The sequence below is a fragment of the Lates calcarifer genome, linkage group LG6, assembly GCF_001640805.2.
Source record: "Lates calcarifer isolate ASB-BC8 linkage group LG6, TLL_Latcal_v3, whole genome shotgun sequence".
NCBI lineage: Eukaryota > Metazoa > Chordata > Actinopteri > Centropomidae > Lates > Lates calcarifer.
In genome coordinates, this window is record NC_066838.1 from 3,138,520 (window position 1) to 3,163,620 (window position 25,101).

The 25,101-nt window shown below is 39.0% G+C and overlaps 1 protein-coding gene across 1 annotated transcript in view; it reads left to right on the forward strand.

The window, feature by feature from the left end:
• The window catches only part of ntsr1 (neurotensin receptor 1 (high affinity)), a 47,536-nt gene that overhangs the window by 16,813 nt on the left and 5,622 nt on the right, over positions 1 to 25,101 (forward strand). The window contains exons 2-3 of the mRNA XM_018679123.2: positions 9,591 to 9,792; positions 20,861 to 20,945. Coding sequence (XP_018534639.1) covers positions 9,591 to 9,792; positions 20,861 to 20,945 — 287 coding nt within the window. The remainder of the gene's footprint in view (positions 1 to 9,590; positions 9,793 to 20,860; positions 20,946 to 25,101) is intronic.

Consider the following 25,101-nt stretch of genomic DNA (forward strand, 5'->3'; position numbering starts at 1 on the left):
CGGAAACAATGGGAATTTACTGATAATCTGTCACTTTTGAATGAGGCCCCACCACCACCTCCCAAAAGTCAGTTTGGTATCAGTGTAACATCTTTATACTTTGTTTTAATAAACATCAGTAATATACCGTAATTTCCGGACTATTGAGCGCACCTGACTATAAGCCGCACCCACTAAATTTAAAAAGAAAAAAAAAGTACATATACAGGCTACATCATTGTTTAAGCCGCAAGTTTCAAAGAGTGTGAAAAAAGTAGCGGCTTATAGTCCGGAAATTACAGTAACTGCATAAACAATTTGACTTGTTTTTTGAGTCCTTTAGGACAGGCCATTAGATCAACAAAAACAAAAAGCTCTGGTGGCTCAACAGGCTAACAGTGCTAACAGGATAGTAGCAGGGTGCTAACAGTGGCCATGGTTTCAGCACCTGCAGTGAACATGCCCCCAGCATCTCGGAGCTGAGAGCGCTCCTTATTTTTTCATGATTTTGAAACCTAATTTTATATATTTGCTGATTTTTGTAACCATTCAAATTTAGCTGAGTGGTTAGTAGCATATTTTTCTGAACACCATTACTATTACTGCTTTACACGAACTTTAAGTGACATCTCATCACAAGAGCCATGTTGGCCTGAATATTCTGTTCACTGTGCATCATTAATAATTCAAAATAAATCAAGCATAATCTAATCTTTATAGCAATGCAACAGTGTGTATATCTGCATATGTGTGGATGAGCATACTGGTGTTGATACTTGAGTTCAGGGTCATCCAGGTTCTGAAGGTTTTAACTATATGTTACAGAAAAGACAGAAAAAAAGAAAAAAGAATCATTTTATTGCTTAAATGGTTTCAATTTGCTGTTTATTCCCAATTACCTGCTTTAATGGGTATTCCAGGTGAACAGTTTTGCCTGAAGGCAAAGGCGATGTTGACTGCTCAACCTGTGAGTTGTAAAGGCATTAGTGTTCTACAGCTCCCACACACCCCTTCAACAGTCACATCACGTTTCCAGTTGCTGACTCTTTCGGTGCACACACATTGAAATCTGTGCAGAGCATACCACACCACCATTTACACTAATTAACCACAACATTAAAACCACAGACAGGTGAAGTGAACAATATTGATCAGCTTGTTAAAATACAATGTTCTACTGTGTAGGTAACACTTAACAATATACTTATACTTTACATTGGCACAGACACACCAACATTAAAACTATGTTCTGTTTTGATTATAATAATAATAATAATAATAATAATAATAATAATAATTATTATTATTATTATATATGTTGCTCTATCATAAATGACAACACATTGTTTGCCAACTCTCACACTTCTGGTGTGTGACACACACTTTCATTCTCAATCTCACACTCTCACGCTGCCAAATGGTTCTCATGCCAAAACCAAATGAACCAGTGATTGCATTTGGGTTGGTCATCTACCGCGTCAATAGACAGCTGCTCAAGCTCACAGCCAGTGAGGACTAGCCAATCACAGCACAGTAGGGCGAGAGTTGCTGCATGACTTCTAAAAATTTACTGTTAAGCAGCTGGGACCGCAGAGGGCATTCAAGCAAGCCAGTCACACTCCCATCCAACCTGGCTGAAGGAAAGTGACTATGACAGATAATGATTATGGATTAATTAATTAATTAATTAATGAACCCAGTGCTTACAAACTAACATTATATAATATTTAAAATAAATGCTCTACAAGGTACAGAGTAAGTTTTAAATTGCTTAAGCTATGTAAACAGCATGCATATATATATATATATATATATATATATATATATATATATATATATAGACTAAAGAGAGAAAGTGTGTGGATGGAACTTTGTGTCCTTTATTGGGTCAGTGTAGAGTATTTGCCTAGGTGGAAGTCCTGGGTGGCGTTGTCAGGTTATATCTTTAAATCTTAGATCTAAGGTCCTTCTTCTGACAAGTGCTAGCACCTGCATACTCTTCATTGATTTAAAAGCATTATGTTGGCAACCCTGGACAACATATATTTTGGCAAAGAAAGGGATGCTATGTACTTTGAGGTGAAACTAGGCCTTTGCACATGCACATTATTAATTTTCTTTCATGCGACACAAAAACAACATTAACAAAATAAAATATAGTCACGGATGTTTAACTTTATATATTGTACATAATATGCAGATGATTTGAAGGTAAAAGAAATACTAAATAGAATAATCATTTATTCTGGCATTTCTAAAAGGGAGTCAAAATGCCAGTGTGTTCTGTTTCTTTTATGCAAATGGAATCAAGAGAGCAGGTAAATAATGCAAATTACCTTAAAACATCAAACAAAAACAAATGCACGTGGCTGATGTTGCTAGGTGACAGGTTAATGATGGCACACAGCATTAAAACAAAAGAACCTCACAGCTGTTGGATCCATGATTGGGCCAGAGGATGTGATGAGGATGTGACTGCCTGAAAAGTCTGTGAGCTGATGAAAATACAGTAGGGCAGCCTCCCCATGTTTAACATGTATAACTGAATGGTCAGTTTATTTATTGAGGTGTAGTGATGGTCAAAGAATATGTTTGAGAAATCTATAAATAAATCACACAAATCACATAATACAGCAGCCGATTGAATAGTCTAAGAGAGCCTGTATTTTGTGGTGTGTGTTTGAGGCAAAGAAGGAGACGCAAATGATAATTAAGCAATGGCAACAAGCTGGCTACATCTACTGTATAGGAGTAATATGTACAGTACTGTGCAAATGTTTTAGGCACTTCAGATGTTTTTACTCGTATCCTTTATCAGTACCATCAGGTGTCTGATCAGTTCCAGATTAACTCTGCAGCGGGACAATGAGTCCAAACACACAGTCAGCATCATAAAGAACTGTCCTCAGAGACAAGAAGAACAAGGAGTAGATAGTCTGAGCCCCACAAAGCCCCGATCTCAACATGGAGTCAGTCTGAGATCACATGAAGAGACAGAGGACACTGAAACAGCCTGAATCCACAGAGGAACTGAGGCTCTGTTCTCCAACATTATTTTTGACAGCATCCTCACTTTACCTTTGATGCCTAAAACATTTGCACAGTACTGTATATGTTAAATGCATGCAATAGTATATGTACAATATTCTAGTTCATTTAATTATTATAAAGTTAATTAGAACAAACTGGCAACAAAGGTATTTCATCCCGCACTAAAGTGTTTATCAATACCATTACTTATGTAGTTTTTCACTTAATTTGCAGGAGTCCTACATGAGTTCAAGCTTAAACTGATGTTGCATTTAATATCCTTTTTTGTTGTCTCTAGAGATTGGGAATTTCTTCAGTTAATAACTCCATCAACTGCATGTAAGCTTAAACATCAGCTGGCACAAAACATTTGTGTCTCCATTTCAAATCTAACTAATTAACATAACATATTAGAGGTGATACTCTTTGCATCTGTTGCAAAACAGTAAGAATGCACTAATGACACATTTTGATGTGATACAACCCTTGTCACCACCGGTTATAACAAACTTATAAACAGGACAGCTGGAGAAGACTCCTACAAATATCTTGAAAACAAATGACGATTTCTAACACATGCATGACAATCAGCAGTCTGTACATATGGAAAAGTAGCTAGAAATAGCGTATCTTAACATTTATTTTGAAACAGTGGAGGTAAATAACTAAATAAAGCTTGAGGGCACCTCTTCTTTTTATTCTCTTTTCTCTCATCTTCTTAAATATGTTCTTGTACACATAATTATACCAAACACACATGCATATTTTCAGTGTTTCTTTTAATAGGACTGCGCTTGGCAGATGTCTAGCTCTCTTGTGTTTCTCATCTGGAAAAAATCAGGTATGATAATTAGAATTACTACATTGGTTATTGTCTATGTTTTAACAGCAGCTTAAATATTATAGTAGATGGCTCTCTTTCCCCCCCCCCCACTCTCCCGTGCCTCTCTCTGTCTCTGTCACAAAAATGGATGATGCCATCAGTGACTCTGTCATTACTGGTGTTGACCATGAGACCGTAGATGATTAATTATTAACTACAGTCATCTGTTATATATGCTAATACTGGTGACCATGATACTGCACACCACTCATCAAAATTATGCAGTCCTGACACATGTGGGCAAGAGCATAGGTTTGGTATTGCACTCAGTTGTAACTTTATGACAGAGGTAGACAGCTTGAGAGGGAAGCCTCCTCACATCTGGCCAATCACTGCATTAAGTGGGCATGCTTGTTAAATTGTTGGTTTAGGAAACTTACAAAAATTATAGACTGCAGCGCCTCAAAAGGTTGAAGAATACTGACCACTTCATGGGAGCCTGAATGTAGTGTGAAAGGCGAACCCCTGAGCACAATGTTGACAGTGCCCTTGCTGCTGCTCATAAAGCTTATAGAGATGCTGAGTGAGAGAAGGTATTTTGTCAACCTCTAATTCCTGAACTAAAAGTTCCATTCATTTTCTCAGTAGGTGGTGTTGCATGACTCAGGGTTGGAGCTTTTTTGGGGATTGAATTGGCATGATTCTATGATGAATCATCAGTATCAACTACTGCATTAGAAAATAGCTTGTTCTTTGATAAGAAGTCAAAAGGTACAAGCCTGTGTACATCAAACGTCAGGGGAGACTGTGACATCTGAGACCTCTGAGAAACATCCAGTCAGAGATGATAAAGATTATGCTGTTTGTTTGGGTTTTTTTGTTTGTTTGTTTGTTTGTTTGTTTGTTTGTTTTCCCACAAATTCAGTGGCAAAGCATTTTGAATTTGCTACCACTTCTGGCCCTTATCTCCATAGCAATAGTGCTCAAGGCTTATGGGTATCCTATGTAATCACTACAGTATCTGGGAGAGTCCTATGCTATGATACCTGTTGCTATGGAGAAAGAGCTAATCAGAGACATTAATCAAAGCTGTAGTGAACTGTGAACAAAACATGGTGCCATAGTAACTGAATTTATCCAGAATTAACTTAGACTTTGAAAGTGATTGATTTAAGCTGCAGATTGTATTGTCAGATTTCTCATCTGTGATAGCTTTCAAGTAATAGAAGCTTTAAACTCTGTAATTGGAGTCAAAGTTGCACCTCTGATGTTTATCAAAGAACCAGATATTTTCTGAGATATGTGCTGATGAATCAACCAAGAAAGTTTCATGGTCACTAGCCATGAAAGTATTGTAAGTGACTGTTAGTTTCTCTGTAGACACTGTTAGTTGAATAAGTAGGATGTTAATTTCTGGAATCATGGATGCTTGTAATTAATCCTCCCATCTCAGTATTTGTTATTAGCATGTAACTGAATGACTCAGATAAGAATGTCAACATTTTATCAACACTCCAGAGAGATTATACTGAAATTAATTATAAGTGAATTATTTTCATACTGAAGCTCTAAAAAGGCTAGGTGAGCAAAAATAGGGTGAGGTACTATTTTTCTTTTCATGAATTTGTTTCTACAATATTGATGTGTTGCAATTACTGTAATTATCTAAATATGATTAAGGCACCTAAACCACTTTGTGGAGGTTAAAAGAAAATCAGCATCATGGCCAGGAAATGAAAAACCTAGTACTGTCTATTGGTAGGAGAAATGATGAGCTGCTACTGCTTTGCCATTAAACTTTGGCTCCGGACTGCATAACGATCCAGTATGAATATCATTATCAGGAGAATGAGCTGGATCTCTCCAAAGCAGTCTGTAAATTGTGGAAGTCTGAAGTGAGCCAAAGCTCAGACTGCAGGCATTTCAGTACAGCAGCACTTGCACCTGCATCAAGAAAATGACTTGCCCACTAATGCTTTGTCAAGCAGCATTCTTACTCACAGGACACCGCTAATCTATTTGGGATGGAGGGCTTTCCATAAATCAAACATGCTGTACAGCAAAGTGTGTATACTATAATTCTAGCAATCATGGCAATGAAATCCACTAGTTCCAGTCCATCCAATAGTTGTTGAGATGTTTCAGTCTGCATCACAATGATGGGTACAAAACAAATACATTTGTAGGTTGTGTTGTGTGTAGGTTGTATGTTGTTGTTTTACTTTGTCATTGTGATTTGCTGACTCTATACTAGGAGCAAAAATGGCAATTTAAAATGAAATATACTACACAATAAAGTGTGCAAAAAGTTAAGGCGTCTCAGACAAGAATACTCTCTGAGGTCACTCTTAATTGAAGCTGTCCTTCCAGTATTCTCACTTTAAAATACATCATTCTATTCAAGTTCTTCTGAAGGCTACTCGAAAGCTCAAATTACTACTTTAAGCTTTCCTGAGAGAATAAGATGAGGTGCAGTCTTTTGAGTCTGCTCTAGAACTTATGCTGGTGGAGTATGGATACCAAAATCCTGTATATTCAATGATAGTACACAACTGCAGTATGTATCTTCTTCAGTATCTTCTGTTTGTATGTATATGAAAATTTGTGCTTGTCAGCTGCAGCAACTGTGTCTATTATAATGTTTGAAATACCAGGGGGAATATGATAATAGCTTGGCAATTTTCTCATTATCATTGTTTGATGTCATTATTTTTGGCCATGCGCTCAAGGGATGGCAATGTCAGTCAGTGTGTTGGTCTACCACATTGATCCAGAATGAAATAACTCAAACTATTTAACAAATGTTAGTATGCTAACAGACTAAACTAAGATGGTTAACATCTGCTAAACATCAGCATTTCACAGAGAGCATTTTAGCATGCTGACATAAGCATTTAGCTTAAAGTACCACTATGCCTACAGTAAGCACAGCCTCACAGAACTGCTAGGATGGCTGTAGACACTTAATGTGGTATATTCCTCAAAGCTGTTTGAAGGAACATGAACCATATCTTTCTTTCCATTTCTGCACTGTAAAAGACAGAGATTTTGGCACATGTTGTCTCTGATTTTGATGATCTATGCAGGTATTTAAGAATGGAGTTTGCATTTGTAGAGCACATTCAGTCTCCTCTCAGTTATGCCCTTGATTTCCATCTAACTAGACTGGAAATAAAATGCACAAACCATTCACAAATCTGAGTGTGTTCATATAAACACCAATGTTCTCAGTAAGTGCTGTGAAGCTGAGCTCCTACGCCTCAACACCTCTGTGTCCACAAACATGGCAGGATGGATTTTTCTCACATACCAAATAAAAAAAAAAAAACAGCTTCTCATTTAAGTTAAAATATATTGGTGTTTTTGTCATGGTTGAAAGTCACCAAAAAAATAGACTCACCACCCACTTTCAGTCTCATCCCTCTGAAAAGACAAATGCTACAAATAGTTGTAAATCTCCAGTGACAAGGAGATTAATTAGAAAAATGGGTTCTCGACATCCGATAAGCATTATATATTGTACACAGCTGAAGCTTTGGCAGCAGTCAGAAAAGGGATCCTCTTGTAATCCTGCAATTTGTCAAGGCCTACATGTTAATTTGAAGATTTCATAACTTTAGACCTTCTGTATGCATCATGTCAAAATAAAATGAGTTAAAATTCATTAAAGTTATAAATTTCACTGTTATTTTTTCTGTGTGTCACCCTTTTCCCCTTCAGTCATTCTTTCCTAATATCCCAATTATCAACATTTGCGTTGTCAGTTTTTTGGCTGTCTTTCATAATGTTTTCACCTTTCTACCAGGGCTGTGGCTTTGTCTCACTCTTAAGCCAGGGTTTGCCTTGTCACTTTTTCTTCTGCTCTCCCTTTCAGCTTTAATCAGTCATCAATGACTAGGAGGCAGGGGACCCTCAGAAGTCAGCCAGGCTGTTCATTAAACCCATTAACATTTTTCATCCATGATTATCCCCTAGAAAAACAACAGTAGTGCATGTGTGTGTGTGTGTGTGGGTGGGTGGGGGTGTGCGTGTTATGTGTATAGTGGTAGAAGTCGTAGTATTGTAGTAGTAGTTGTAGGTAGAGAGGAAATCCTGTGGGAAGCAACTTATAAATGCTGTTAAAGTTACATTGATTAAGCAAATATTTACACAAATGAACACCTCACACATCCCTGCACGTTTCCTCCCTTCACCAGTCTCTCATATAGGCTCAGAACAGATAGCTGTAGTGAGAAGTCTGCTGTTATAACTGATGTCTAGCAGCTTCTCCTCTTACTTTCTTCTTTTTTCCTTTCCACTCTCGCTTCACTGTTCTCTCTCATTAAGCTTCACTGCTCACTTTATTTTCCCTCTTTTATGTTCTATCAGCAGAGAGGCAGCGCAGTGTGAAGAAAATGATTTGTGCAAAAAACTTTCCATTCCGAATTTGATCAAAGTTGGCACTCATAAAATGTAATTTTATTGAGTGTTTCTCGATGGAAATTCCGAATTGTTTAAAAAAAAAAAAAAAACAACTGGGATGTCAATATTTTTTCATGATTCCTCTTCCAGAGAAAACAAAGAAAGAGTTTAAAACTTTGCTTTATGTGTCTGCTAAATTAATTTAATGAAAGAGGGACTGCATTATATTGGTCACAAAAAGGTTTTGAAAAGCATGAAAAGTGGCCCACTCAATTTGTTTTGCTGCACTGCTGATTTTCTCTCTTACCTGTTCACCTTCACCTCTTGTGCCCTCTCCCTACACATTTTCCTCCACCACTCTTTTTACACCATCTTTCATAACACTCTTTCACTTGGTGTCTGCTCTCATTTCATTTTCCTGTTCTAATACTCTTATGGATTCTCCATTATTCAACACGTTGGTTGCTTTCAATATTTTAATATAATGTACAGTAATCGCATGTAATTACCTTTTTTGAGAAGCAAAAGGTGAGGTGACAGCATGTGAAAAGAGAAACAAGAAAAATTGCAAGAACAATGACGTAAAGCAATTTTATTTTGTTTTATTTAATTAGAATCATACATGTCAAACACCGGAAATCATGGCTAAATGAGCCACTGATCCACTTGTCCCCTAGAAACGGGAGACAAAATGCACATCCCTTATTATGCAAAAAAAGTTCTGAGGTTCTGAGGAAGCTTCAGCAGTCCCACTACACCAAACTGAGTTGGTGTCTTTTAAAGTTACAGTCCATTTACATTTCCCTCTTTGTTTCCCCAAATATCTTTTGGAACTGTTAATTGGAGAAAACATTCAATCTGTATGAACTTAGGCTGTGGGAAATTTTGATGGGCACTTTTTAAAATACCCATCCACTTGTTTTTTGTGAATTTTCAATTTTCACAGAAATAAACATGAGTGTAAAAGTCAGGCCTGAGTGGAAAAGCAGACCTATCAACAAAAACAAACTGTGGCAAAGTGCAATGTAAGCATTAAACTTAAACAAGTCAAACACAGCATGACCAACTGTTCTACTACTATTCACTTAACAGTAGTGGCTGGAAACACACATTAAATCACATTTTTCATGTTTTTTAAATTCAATTAAAAGTTTGTTCTACATGTGGATGGAAACTTGTGTTTCACTTTTTTGTGGTGTTAAAAGGTAAAACTAAATGGTTAATGGCTGCATTTATATAACATTATAATTATACAATTAGTTGCAAAAAAATCCTAGTTTGATGCATTTTACCTGACCCTCATCACTGTGTCAGCTTTAACTCTAACCAGTGTTACCTGCCTCTGTTCCCTGAACAGGTAAATGCATTTCTGTCCTTTGTGGTTCCAATGGTGGCCATATCTGCGCTGAATGGGATCATAGCCAATCAGTTGCTGCGGATGTTCCGTGAGGCAGAGCAAGACAACCGTGTTTGCATCATTGGGGGAAATCCCACCATGCTGAATGTCACAGTGGAGCCAAACCGTGCTCAGTCGCTCCGCCATGGAGTTCTTGTTCTCCGTAAGTGAACACCCCCCCCCAAAACACATACACACACACACACACATACACACTACATACAGAGCTTTTTACTTGAAGTTGAAGTCATATAAAACAACAAAGGCACTGAAATATTTAGTCTGCTAGATGCTGCTGCACACACTGCTGTGGTAGCCAAATAATTAAAGTTACATGTTTGCATTATCTGCATTTCTGCCTATTGCTAACTGTAAAGCCTAGCTCACACCAGAAAATTTCACAATAAAGTAAATCTGAAGCTTCAGTGACTACTCACAGGGCTAGTTGTAACTACTGTAGCTGGCAAAACAAACTGCTGACACACTAGCCAACCAGTACATGTTCAGGTTCAGTAAGAATAGCTCTTCAAACTGACTAGTTTGTAAAGTTTGTAGTTTGTCAGTTAGCAAGCTAGTTCCTGACTGACACATCCTATTACCATGTTCTGCCTTCTTGTGCCCTTAAAGGTTCACTTAATACTGGAAAACCCAAAATATCCAACAGTCTTACTCGGTACATACAACATAACACCAGCACTTCCAAGCACTGATTACAGTTCCTTTAAATGTCATCACTGTCAAAACAATTTGCTGCTGGTCAGTGGCATGAATTTGCATGTCAAAGTTCACCAGAGTTGAACTTGATGTTACAGATTTCCCTCAGCCCTACCAGGATTACTCCTATTCTCCTGAAATGCTGTTTTAAGGAAAGACATGACCAGACCAGTAAATAGCCTGTTGTGTCTGTTCTTGAGGCACATCACTGTGTAGCAAGAGAAGCACACACTTTGAAGATATCAAGGCCATTATACATTAACTGCTCTATCAAACTGTCAGTGATCTGCCCTTCAATCATTCCAACTGAGCAAGTGCTCTGAAACCACTGTATTCATCACTGTTATCAAGTCAGTCTTGTAGTAAATCAAATGTGGATAAACTATGAGCTACATCATAAAACCAAAGCAAACACTGTAATTTAACATGCTGATTTACTATCTGAAAAAAAGACAACCTCCCTTTATAATTTTGCTACAATTACACTTGAGATAATTATTTTGTTTAGCCATTGTTAAGCCATAATTATGACAATCCTCCAGTGTTGTTTTCCACAACCACACTGAATTCATGATTAAGGTTGATGCACTGTTAGCCATGTATAGTGTCAAGCACTCTAGTGTGCATATATGGGGTGTTGAGTTGTAGGCTCTCTTGTAGTTAAACCAGGCAGTGCTCTGGTTGGTCTGTCTAGTCTTAGAGAGACAATACACCAGAAAGGATTGTGTCAAACACTGCAGCAAGTTGTATTTATCTAAAAATTCAAAGTACTTCACACTGTAAGTGAACCGTGGGAGTTAAGCCGCTGATAACTATCTCTACTATAGTTATATATCTATACTATACTATATACTATATATCTTATGTTTAAAACAGTTCTTTAATTTGTTTGTTTGTATGTCTGTGTTACTCCAGATATAATATCTATAGGGAGCAAAACCATGTTTATAAATCAGGGAAATTAGACAATTTTAGGGGATTTTGTTCTGGAATAACCCCCTCTTCTGCATTTTTGGCTTTGATCACACACAAGGTATAACTAATGAACACATAATAACCTCCCACAGATCTGTGCTTGGCATTTATGGTATTTGTAATAAAACACAATGGCTTTCTATAATGATTCTGTTCTCATTGTTGACCTTTGTCATCATATCAGAGATTGAATTTAAAGCTTAACTGGATCAAGGTGGATGTGGTGGCCAGATGGGTCCAGTTTGGTCTCTATTAGTCCCACTTAGAGCAGCTGTTGCTAAGATCTGTCCTGATACACGATGAGTAGTGTTGTACTTTAGTGACAATCTAATTGGTTTGATAATGCCAGGCTATTTCAATTATGGAAAAAGCATTTTGAAATTATTTCTGATCCTACTCTGACTGTGACTGCCATCTTTATCACACAGAGACAGACTAATCTTCACTGTAATGTGCCTCACGTTCTGTATTCATCAATTATGAAAGCGGAGTGAGATATTGACCAGAATGGAGGGCAGATTGATTTCTTTCTTTTCTCCTCTTGACCCACCGCCAACTCTGTCTCTCTTTCTCTGTAACTTGATTACACCTGCTCTCTATGTGTGTGTCATAATTCCAGTTCAGCGGGTCCCAATTCAAAATCCAGTTTGTCATAATGACTCTGTCTGTCTTTGTCATTGTTTGACAATCCAACATCAGCTTTTAATAATCACTCTCTGGCACCATAAAACCATTGATCTAGCCAACATTAATTAAAGCTGTCCATGCTGTCCAAGTCATGATTTCTAGAAACAGTCACAGACTTCAAGAAGCTACCCCATAAGCTTAGATAGTTTTCTTTTTTCACTGCCAAGTGGTATATGTATTTAGTCTGTTAAACACCAGCTATGTACTGCAAGGATGTCTGGTGGGCTATTTGCTCAGAGCTCTGGTTGATTCTTGTACAGTGTACAATGACCTCTGCATGCTGAAAATATTTTACTTTTCATCCTGGACAAAGTCCAGAGTCAGTGCATTACTCATACTAGCCCTGCATACAAAAATCTGAGGTAAGATTCTTGTTCCTTTGAAACCAGGCTCTTAAAACTGGTTTATATGAGTGCAGGTATGTCTTAAAAGTAGTATGTAATATGTACTATTTATGTAATTTAGTACACACCGGAAATAATTAAAACATCTCTTGTTTTATTGATTACATAATGGTTGTAGTCATTAAAACCAAACAGCGCATTCCACATGTAGGTGCATTAACAGAATTTGGTTTATGGTGGTTTATGATTACAGCCATTCCTTCATCCTGCATCAGTCAGCTCCTAGAGGGGTGTTTAACCTTAACCAATTGAGAAGTCTAATTAGCATAAATCTCACAGTGCTGTGTCAATAGTAAAGTGCATCCCATCCCACCTGAATGACACCTTATAGGTCATCTCCATTTGTCCAAATGAAATTATTTCAGCTGTTTAACAGGTGGGACGTTTTTTGCATCTTTTCACTGCTGACAAACCCCACAAACCACTGAGGGGACACTTTGTATTTCACATACTATAATTTCAAGGCGTTCAAGGTAATTTTCATTAAACAAACAAACAAAATTTAGACAATTGGCTAAGTTAGACCATTAAACTTGATTTCTTAAAAGAATAGTTTGTCATTTTAGAAAAGGCGCTTATTTGCTTTCTTGTCAAGAGTTAGATGCATACAGCTCTCATATGTCTATCCATCCATCCATTATCTATACCGCTTATCCATTAAGGGTTGCAGGGGGGCTGGAGCTTATCCTAGGTGACATTGGACGAGAGGCAGGGTACACCCTGTACGGATCACCAGTCCATCACAGGGCCAACATATACAGACAAACAACCATTCACACTCACTCACATTTCACAATTTAGAGTCACCAGTTAACTTCATCTGCATGTCTTTGAACTGTGGGAGGAAGCCAGAGTACCTGGAGAGAACCCACACAGGCACAGGGAGAACCAGGTAAACTGTGTCCATTGAATATTATTAGCTTAGTTTAGCATAAAGATTAAAAGAGGGTAAAACAACTAGCCAGGTTTCTATTATTACAAGACATTAACTGTATAAAGCCGTATACTCAAAGAGCTGTGACAGCAGAGAGTGTGGATCCATTTGTACAGTGTGTGTGTGTATATGTGTGTGTGTGTGTGATGACGGACTGACTAATTGGGACCCTAGTGACAGTGACAAATGGTAACAGACAGAGAGCTGAGGATGGAGCTGGCATGCTGAAATAGACTCCAGAAAAATGAGAGTCTTGCCTGCCACTGACTTATTAATGGACTACAGGCTTGTAGCACAAAAACACACGCATATCCCTTAACACATTTTGGAACCCATGCTCACTCTGCAGTTGCCTTTTTAAGATGTGTTAGCATTTCAGCAAATAGTGCACATTAGTATGTCCACCACAAAATAGAAAACAAGATGGCGACATTTTGAGTGTTTCTTGGCAAGACCCAAAGAGTCGCCTGAAGAATACATGAGCTGCACCTAGCCACCTGCTTGGTCTCTGTTGTGTTGCAGGCTTATCATGCAGTGATAAGTTCTCCTTGAAAGCACCAGATGAGTTTCCTGCCATGGTTAAAATTGGACTTCACCCCAAAATAGCAACAAGTAAACTAGGATGTTCTTGCAGTAGTTTCTCAGAATAGCTCTGTGGTGACAGGACACTAGAGGTATACTTTTTGCCTGTAGTTTTCTTCAGTATACCAAAAGGTTAGACCAGAAGGTGTCCTTGTAACTTGAAGTAAGTAACCATAGTAACCATTACCACCATGGACTGCCTCAGTCAATTCAAACACATTGGGATTATGAGTAAATACATATCAGTTTGACAAGTTTGACAAGTCTAGTCTCAAGATATTTTTCTCAGATGTCAGACTTAAATGAGAATGGCTTTTTTAGCCACATTAGCAGCATGGTTCTTGCAGTGTCAAGTGGTCATTCAGTCTGCAGGTCAACTGCTTTTTGATCCAGAAATATCTCAGCAACTATCAAACAGATTTCCACTTTGTACAGTCATTTATGAATCTCCAGTCAGTGATCTTCTGACTTCTCCTCCTAAATAACCATGAAGATTACATTAATGGTACTGAGTGACATGTCTCAACAATCATTAGGTAGTATTGCCATAAAATCTGGTGAGACACTCATATTGATCTATGACCAGACACCTGCAAAACTAGTCCCATCCCATCAGCCTCTGCTGACTTTGCATGTAATACTAATGGTATTGGTAAACATGTATTTGTGTTATGACATGGCTTATTTGGCCAGAGCAAACCACCACTTCCACCGGATTACTGTGCTACTGAAGAAAACCTTAAACATGGTGATAGATGTTTTCAACTGCAGCTTTAACTGCCTCCTTAAGCTGTGTTTCACACTGTTGCAGTTCCAAGCACTGACTGTGTTGTTAGTGGGCCAAAGCAGCCAAACTGCAATAACTAACTACCTTGTTGTTTTTAGAGCACAGACATACACCCATGGTTTTCACCTCATGTAGTATCATTGCTACATATCCCTCGCCCCACTCTTCTCCTTCAACCCAATTGCGACCCCTAGAGAGGCACATGTCACACTTTGAAAACCTCTGCCTCATACTCTTGTACTCTTGTACGCTCTTGTACATGCTTGTCACAATTTTAGCAAATAATGCAACATTTAAAGAGAATCACATATACCTTAATTTCTAAGTAACATGAACCTTTCCCATTCTCAATTAAATTAGTTAGTATCTGCTCAGCATTCACACTATATGATTAGATTTATGCTCTTCTACAGTATATAATATTATTCTTACTGCAAACAATAAGAGGTTTATTGTATATCACTGTTTTGTATCTGTGTTCTCAGAATTGCTGTATACTGACGTAGTAGAAATTAAAAGACTCCATATTTGCTGCTCCACACTCCATATATGCTATTTATTCCTTAATTTAAATTTCCATAGGTATCCCATGGTTTTATTGATGTCATAATGCCTTTTAGATATTTGCTTCTAGGTACTTTCAAGGCTGTAGCCAGGAAGCTGATTTAATTAAAACCTCTGCCCTCATTAAATTTGAGCCTGCAGCAGTGGAGATAGATAGTCTAGCTGATTGCCGATTCTGCAACCTCAAATAGTGTTTTTCTTAAGTTTCAGAATGTTGTTCCTTACACAGCAGGTCACCTGGACTAATTTATTTTTGCAGTGACCACTGTTCAGTTACCTATAGTGCCGAAGATACGGGTCAATACAGACAACTCATGAGGGATTTGATTCATATATTCAGGGACTTACTCAGAGAATATATGCTGTTTTTCACTTTTACACCTTGGCACTTTGCCAGTGAGCTGTCATTGTTTTCACTCACAGTGACAGTGATGCAGATTTTAGAGCCAAGATGTTTACAGCTGATATGGGGATTGGTAAAATGAGCAAATTCACACTGGTTGCAAGACATTAAAATTTATTGAACAACCCAACACCACAGCAATGGTTTAAGACCAGTGCTAGATTTTAAAAAGGAAACCAATTTGACTTCAGTTCAATTGTTTTGCACCCATTCTCCTTGAGGCAGTCTAAATCCAAATTAGTCAAGTGACAAGTGCAGTTAAGATGAAATTGGGTTGACAGAGTTGTATTGACGAAAGGAACAAGGAAAACAGAGCTCAGGTTGAAGAGACGACAAAACCCCTCTCCTCCTTTGAGGCAGTGTATCGCTCTGTCACCCAATCACAAAAGTATGGACTGAAGCACAGAAGAGATAGATGAAAGTGAAAAAGAAATAGAAGAGAAATAAAGAGAATCAAGCACCTGAGTAAATCTTTTTAAAAACACAACACAGCTGTTTGAATGAACCATTGATTTGTGCCATTCTCAACTCAACTGCTCATTCTGCCTTAATGAAAAGATTTGTTATTTGTGACTCTGTTGAAACACAGGTCAAGTCCCTTCTAATGCAGAAATTGATTTTTCATCTGTTCTGTCCTAATGAGGAATGCTGTCATGTATGCAGGCATCTACTCTGAATTTAAACAAATAATAATAAATTATTCAGATATAGTATAATAATAATGGTGCATAGTGTATAGTAATAGTGCAACAGTGCAATTTGTCACACCCATTCTTCTCAGTCATAACTCTGTCAACCTGAAACACACTAACAAGCTCAAAACATAGAGGTGTGAAGAGTTTTAAGTTCAATATTCAGTGTACGCAAAATGGCCAAGAGAGATTTTCAGACATTTGCATTCAGTCAGAGAAACTTCAAACCAATTTTTATCCAGACCTCCTCCAATTATACCCACAACCTCCTTTTTGATTATTATGTAGTATGGCCCCATATCAGGTGCTTTGTGTTGTTTTGGGTTTTTTGTTTGTTTGTTTGTTTTTTCATTATAAACATTTGAGACCACTTTTCTCTCCACTCTCCATTTCCAGGCAGACGAACACAGCTTTTATTCTCAAATACAAAACATGCTGTCATGCATTCCAAAAACTGTCCTAGTACGCCACCATGTGAAACACGAACCTGCCGGGGACCCTTGGAAGTAGCTCACCTAAATAGAATGCAGTGATTTTTAAACATTTTCAATTACCCCTGTGTCTGCTGTGAAAAAATGTGTTTAGGTCAGAGGTTTTAGTTTTGTTTAATGGAAAACATCACACACATCCTTACCCAATTAAATCTGACACATAGACATTTTTATTCTAATTCCAATTTTATATAAATCATTGAAATACAATCCAATCCATCATTTCCATGATGATTCAAGGCAAGATTCAAGATTTCTTTATCATTTTTATGCTCCACATAAAAACAAAGTGTCATGTCCAAGAAATTATGTGAAGTCACTGTCGTGTTGTACTGTCTTCATGTTGTCTTGTGTCTTCCTGTTTTATTTTGAAATCTTACTCTCCTCTTGTTTCAGGTCACTTGCCTCTTCCCCTCATGTGTTTCCCGCCTGTCTGATTGCTTGCCCCGCCCTGATTGTCTCCACCTGTTTCCCCTTACCTTGTGTCTATTTAGAGTCTGTGTCTCCCTTTGTCCTGTGCTAGTTTGTCTTGTTCATTCAGAGAGCCAAGCCAGCCTGCACCTCGAGTCCCAGTCACGCCAAGTTTTTGATCCCTTGTCTTGCCTTTTTGTTTCGTAGTTTTTGCCTCCTTGTGAGTGACTTTTGTTTGTACTTTACCTAGTGGATTTGCCTCCGTGTGTGTGATTTTCTGTTGTTACTTTGTCAAATAAAGATTGTTTATTTTGTACTTTGAGTCTGAGTCGTGCGTTTGGGTTCTCGTCCTAGTTCAGTCCTGACACAAAGCAGTGTTTCACACATGCCACCAGCTGATAAGCACATTTCAGTGCAATATGTAAATAAATGCAATAAATAAGTAAGATCAATAGGGTGAAATAAATAAGGCAAGTAAAAACAGATCCATGTTCACCTGTTCTGGTTCATCAGTAGAACTGCTGTGGGAAAAAAAACAGTTTAACAGCTGAGCAATCCTTGTTTTGATACTCCTGTAACTTTTCCAAGACTGTAATAGCATGAACAGACTGTAGAATGGATGAGTGGGGTCCTCTCTGATGCTGTCTGCTCTGTGAATGCAGTGCTGAATGTAAATGTCCTACAGAGCTGGCAGCGAGGCACCAGTGATTTTCTCAGCAGTTCTCACTATCCTGTTCAGTTTATGTCTCACCCTCTGCTCTGCTATTTCCGATCCAGGCAGAGATGCGGTATGTGAGAATTCTCTCACTGGTGCCTCTGTAAAAGATGGTCATGGCCAGAGTTAGGAGTTCCACCTTCTTCAGTCTGTGGAAGAGGCAAAGGCACTTTTGGGCCTTCTTGATAACAGCTGTGGTGGTGGAGTCACTGGAGGTCAGTTCATCCATCAGATGGACCCCCAGGAACTGGGTACCCTCTTCACCTCAGAACTGCAGATGGTCAGTAGGAGATGGTGCCTATGACTGGCCCCTCTAAAGTTGATAGCCATCTCCTTGGTCTTGGTGTTGAGGGCAAGATTATGTACTCTGAACCAGGCTATCAACTGTTCCACTTCACTCCTATATGCTGACTCATCTTCTTTACTACTTACTACTGTGGCCTGTGGCCTACTGTTCTTATGTGTATATTTTTTATAGCATTATCTTGTTTTTATCTTGTCTTTTACTTGTATTTATGTCTTTTTCTATCTTTTCAATCACTTATGCTGCTGCAACAATGTAAATTTCCCCACTGTGGGACTAATAAAGGATTATCTTATCTTTATGATGTGGTTGGTGCTGAAACTAGCAGAGCAGTCATGTGTCAGCAGCATGAACAGTAAAGGGCTCAGCACATGCCATTGTGGTGATCCTGTGCTCACTGTGGTGGTTTTGGACGTAACGCCGCCAACATCTGCTGCCTCTCCTTCAAGAAGTCCAGTATCCAGCAGCAGGTGCCTGGATCCATCCTCAGCAGCAACAGCTTTTCAATAAGCTGTTATGGCAAAATTGTATCACATGCAGAGCTGAAGTCAATTAGCAGGATCTTGGCATAAGTATTTTTATTTTCAAGATGACTCAATGTGAGGTGGAGCAGGGTGGAAATGGCATCCTCCACAGACTGATTTGCTCTGTATGTGAATCATAGGGGGTGGCAGGGAGACCTGACTTGATATGGTTCATGACAAGCCACTCAAAGCATTTCATGACCATAGGTGTTAGGGCTACAGGGCGATAGTCAGTCATACAGGCCCGATTTGGCGTCTTGAGCACAGGTATTAGTCAGCTGGAGCACCTGGCTGGTGGGCATCAGAGTCCACCTATGTGCCACTCTGTTGTCTGTAACCTCTGCTGGGGACAACTAGGTGTTATTGGCTATCAAATTAGTAAAAATATTAATATTAAGTAACTAAAAGACAAGAAAACTATTCAGTGTTCAAACATGTTTATTTGAACAAATACAAATGAAATGACAAAACACAAACTCTAACCTAGTCTACAAACACTATGTCAAGTCAAGTCAAATTTTTTATATGGCGCCAATTCACAACAGAAGTTATCTCGAGGCACTGTACATACAGAGCAGGTCTAGACCATACTCTTTCTTATAAAATTTACAGAGAGACCCAACAGATGTACATGTGTGCGTGTGTGAATATGTATGTGTGTGTGTGTGTGTGTGTGTGTCTGGGGAAACAATGGCAAGATGGCTGACGTGTTAGTATTTTGTCTTAAGCCGCATGGCTTAAAACAAAGAAAGTACTGTACAACCAAGATGGCAGAATCAAAGATGGCTGACCACATGTCCAGTGAGGGAGGTTAACAATGAAGCATTCCTTTGTCTAAGGTGAAGTCATAAGCTGTCAGAGAAGGGGGGGGGATGTTAGCAGTTGCATGCAAGACCGTGAGATGTACCTACATGTGTGTAAATGCTAATGACCAGTAATCTGACTATAAACAGAACAACAGTGCACAAATAATACGCTGAACTAAATCAACACATATACTGGCAAAGTTGAAAGTCATATGCTTAGCCAAGCTGTGTTGTGCAAGGTAAGGTAAACTAGGCCCAGTTACATTACCAAGTCCAAGGGGAAAAAGAAGATGCATTTGGTGTGTTGCTTACAAAGTCCTGTGGTTGCTATTGAGGTCCAGTAAACTGTAGTTGTCCTGGCTGTGTGGTTTCAGTGTCATTGTCTTTGTTCTCCTTGCAGTGTTAGGCAGTTGATGCTAACTCTGTGCTGTGTTGTGGTTCCTTTTTCTTGGTGAACCCAGCTGGCAGACCTTGTGTCATACCTGCTGGTGTTTGATCATAAATCTCTTTTTGGTAGGCTCTTGCCTTGCTACCAAAGTTCAGTCCAGTGCAGGCCTCTGCTTCAGGAAGGCCTCATGGAGGTCAGAGAGCAGAAGTGAGAAGAGCAGAGCCCAACTCCTTGTGTGAGGAGTTGGCTGAGAAGACAGAGAGACGTCTCTTTAGAAGACTGAAGACAACTCTAGAGACAGCCCAACTGCCAGAGAGGAGAAGGGGGCTTCTCCCTTTGTATGGCCAGGTGACATCACAGAATTTGGCCATGCAGTGACCTACTGCAGCTGGAGTTGGAGGTTTCACATGGCGTGAAAATGTGAAGGACGCTGGGAGATTGAGTTCAATGGCTCTCCTTTGTCTGTAGAACAACAACCATGAGAAAAAGGTGTTGAGGTTACCTGGTATTGAGGGGTCATTATCAACTGATGGGCCAGTAGGCTTGTAACCCTTGGCTGATGTGCTGGGGTAGTTTGTGTACACTGTCACTGGGTTGTTGAGCATGATTGGATGGTGGCACATCACTCCTATGTCCATTCAATCAAAGACCTCAAGATGTCATTCTCTCTATTTTTGTGGCCTCAGCACAAACCTACAGTTTTAGTACATATATATGTATATATACACATTGTGCAAATTTTTCAAATCTGTCTTTGAACTTTTAGCATCAGTTTTACACTGTCACTGTATATTTCTACCTTAGTGCATTTGTCTATTTCTAATGCTCTTTGTTTGTCCCTTGTGTCCAGGAGCTGTGGTCATAGCCTTTGTGGTCTGCTGGCTGCCCTATCACGCTCGCCGCCTCATGTTTTGCTATGTCCCTTACTGGTCCCCGTGAGTAATGATTCTTCTCTGCCTCTCATGTGAAGGAACCTCCAGGAGTTGTTTTTTTATTTTATTTTATTTATTTATTTTTTTTTTTTGCTCGATCTCTGTGGAAACAAACCAATGTTACATTTACACACATATTCACACACATCTGCACAAACCTAGTAAACACACACACACACAAATATTGGCTACAGCCATCGTTTAAAGGGCCATCAGTTAAGAGCGGCTGACAAAGAGGAGGACAAATACATCTTCCTGATTTGATTGCTCTCATTTAACATTCTTATCCTCTCTCTCTCTCTCTCTCTCTCTCTCTCTCTCTCTCTCTCTCTCTCTCTCTCTCTCTCTCTCTCTTTACTAACAATTAGCCCTTCCAATCTATATATTGTTTCCCTTATTTAACAGACACCATTTCAGTAACTGAATGCAAGTTTTAAAGTCGGTATGGACTTTTGTTGTGATTCTGCACTATATAAATAAAAATAAAATTGAACTGAATTGAATTGAAAGTGCTGGGAAGGCCTGTGTGGTTGACTCGTATAGCATCCCAAAGATGGGGAAACCATGTGTAAATGCAACAATAGAAATTCATAAATCCTCGGTTGACACATGGTTGCTGTAAACACACTGCCTGTTCAGTCAATCACACAGACAAAGAGTTGATTAAAATGTAAATATAGCTATTTTTTCATTCTCTATACCGATTACAAGCTGGAAGCATTATGATACTCAAATTCACATATCTTTCAAGTAAAATTTTTGAATCAAAATGTCATTGTATATCATTGATGTTTTTACATGTACTTAAAACAAATAAATGAATAAGTAAATTTACAGTATTTTCCAGGGAGCATGAATTCAAGGCTAGAGTTATCATATGATGTAAGGAGTGCTGAGGTTATAGGACTCACATTTGTCATCATCACAACTTGGACAGCTAAGGCTAGCTAGCTCTCCTCCTTGGTAGCTTGCAGGATGAACACAATATTGTGGAGGACTCAAGGGAGCAAACTAAGAAACAGGAGCACTTCACAGCAATTTCCATTCAAGTGAATAGGATCTCTGGAGTTATCCAGTTCTTTTACAACATCAGTCTACTGCCACACACGCCCTGGTTTCCACAAATATGTCCATAATAAGTAGTTTTTTTTTTTTTTTCAACATCTGAAATATATTAGTATCAATATAAGTCAAAAAATGATCAAATTAAAATAAATGATGAATCTTGTTATTTGTCTTTAACACATGATGAACAGAAATGACAGAGTGTGTATATTTTTTTCATTTGTAGAGCAGTGTCTGAGATAGATCATGTCATTATTTCTAGGGTTTCCCCTGTTCCTCTCCATTGCTGCCCAAGAAGGCACAATGAGTTTGAAACATATTGCCTGTCCATCTGTCCATCATTGTAGATTAAAACTTTTTTCATTGAATTACACTGTGAAAGTCATTTTCCAACAGATTTTGAGCATTCTGGATTTACCTAGGAGGCAATAAAACTATAATATAGCCCAAATTAGTTACAATTGGTTACATAACTTATTCATAAGAATTGTTTTTTTTGCATTGCATCACTAAGCAACTGCTTGCTATCCAACACTGGTTATAAAAAAGTGATTTTTCTGCATCTTGCCTGCAGTGGAGGCATTATTGAGAGAAAAACACTGTTATTATTCTCTCAGTAGGTTTTTTGCCACAGGCACCTAAGAAACCGCAGGGTACAGCATCAGCATGGCTGTCATAAAGACAGTGAGAGTCAACTCTTCTGCAGTGATGAAGCACAGACTTCAGTTTCACTATATTTCAGATGTAAGAGGAGTCATTTGGAATATTCTGCGTGCTAAAGGCAATAAAATAAGGTTACTTAGTCAAAGTCAGCTGGAAAGGATATCCAGATAATTAGAGTTTTTATCTCTTTTGCTCGTCTGTCGGAGATGTCCTTAGCTATCAATTTTGTTTGACATTTATGGAGACAGACGAGAGACAGAGACAGTGAAGGAGTGGAAGGAGTGTGTGACTAAAGCAGCATCCTGTCAGCCTGTACAGTTTTTTCAACAATGAGACTTTGCTTGAAATTTGCATCTGTAGTCTTGTGCAATCTGTAAAATCTAGTGGAAGAAAACATTATTAAACATAACATTATCGAAATTATTACTAATACCCTACTACTACCTAACTAATACCTTCAGTTATTTTTTATGGTGCTGCAACTTCCTTCAGTTGCTTATCATTAATTGGCTTAACAGAATTAAATTATTATTAAACAGCAAATAGTGATGCACAACTTCCAGGGCTGGGTTTAAATAGCTGTTATCAGGCAAACATAAAATTGGTCACACCAATCTCCAGACATCATACATCAGTCTTTCTGCTTTTATTTAAGATGATAATCATACCGTAGCTGCATAATCGTGGTAAGTTGAGTCCTTTGTGTTCACTTTATGCCAGCTGCTGAAAACAAGTGCACAGGCAGGACAGGTATCCCAGGAATTGACAAATGGTATTGTGCCAACTTAATCAGGCCAGAGAATCTACATACATTTCATTTCCATCAGTTTAAGTAATACACAAAGCAGGGAGAACAACTAGGAAGTTCATCACTTTTTAAGTGACACTGCACTCCTAATACAGATGTGTTAATATCAACACTAGTTGTTTCAATTTCCAACTAATCAATGTGTCTATGTAAGGACCACACATTTGATGTTACTCTTAACACAACTGCTGTGTTAGGGTTTTAACACAAGATTTGTGTAGGATGTTCAAACAGAGTGATTATGTCAAATATTTTGCAGTCTTGTATGAAATTTCTTTCAGTCTTAGTATGAAATGTCTTTCATACAAGACTGCACTGCTTATCACTTTGTCCTCTGCAAAGCGGGTGGGTGACCTTCATGTCTTGTCTGTGCATCCCTTGTGTACTCAGTTCAGTTCAGATGACTCCAAGGTTACTTACGTGCAAATGCAGTGTATTTGCCCAAGGTTATCCCTGCTTAGCTTATACCTCCTTTTGCTTCAGAGGAACAGAGGAGGTGCACTTTGCACCTATATGGACCGCAGGGGGGCTGTGACTCAGGATGTCGCCCACCAACCAGAAGGCTGGTGGTTCGATACCTGGCTCCTCCAATCCGCATGCTGAAGTATCCTTGGGCTGAGAGATGACCATGCTGACAGGTGTTTATATGTGCAGGTGTGGCCTCACATACACTGTCACAGGTCATCTGCCTTGAAGGCATCAATAGAGGTGTCGTCAGTTAGGCCATGCGCACATGATATCCCACACTTCATGTGTTGTACCGAGTGAATCCACTGAAAGGGAACAGTAGTTATAGTCATAACATCACATTTTTTGCTGCCACTACCTTCCAGCGCCACTCCTGGCTACTGTCCCCAGCTTCATAGTCTGGGTGTTGGGCAAATGGCGAGTAATTAGAGAGATGGTCATGTTTGCACCAACCACAGCCCCACCCTTGTGGTACCACATCTGTGGAGGATGCTTTTCATCTTACAAATATCATTCACTAGGTTTTCAAGTTTTGAAACCATGCAAGGTCCCCCCACCACCTACCAGCTCATTTGAATCCAGAGCACATGATGAGTCTGGTCAGGCAGTTTCTCTTCTTCCTGGCCTTTTGTTCCAACATCTCCCTCATGCAGCTCCCTAGGTAGTCCATCCTGCACGTTACATCTCTCTCCCTCTGTGACCACTCCTCCTGCTTCTCCTTCTGGATCTCATGGAGAAGCTGGAGACCTTCCTTGAGAAAATGGGTCAGGTGGCTGTCCAGCTGCTCCTCTGTTGTCTTCTGGGCAGCTGCGATGTCAGCATTCACCCTTTTCCAGCTTGGCGAGGCCTTCACGTTGTTTAACTCCTCCTGAGCCTCCTGTTTGGCTTTCAGCAGGTCGTGTTCCAGTTTGCCAACTCTAAACCAGGCCTCTTCCACAGCTTTGTTCCATCTCTTTCCATCTCTTTCCATCTCCAGAGCCACCAACTCACTCATTTTCCTGAGGGCCTCCTGGTTGATGAGTTGGTGTTTCAGCAGTTGAATTTTGTGAATAAGATCCTCAGTTAGCTCCTGATACTTAGCAGCCTCCAGGTCTCTCTCCTGCTGTTCCTTAACCTGGTCATCAGTTTTCTGCACCTGGTCCTTGTAGGTGCAGA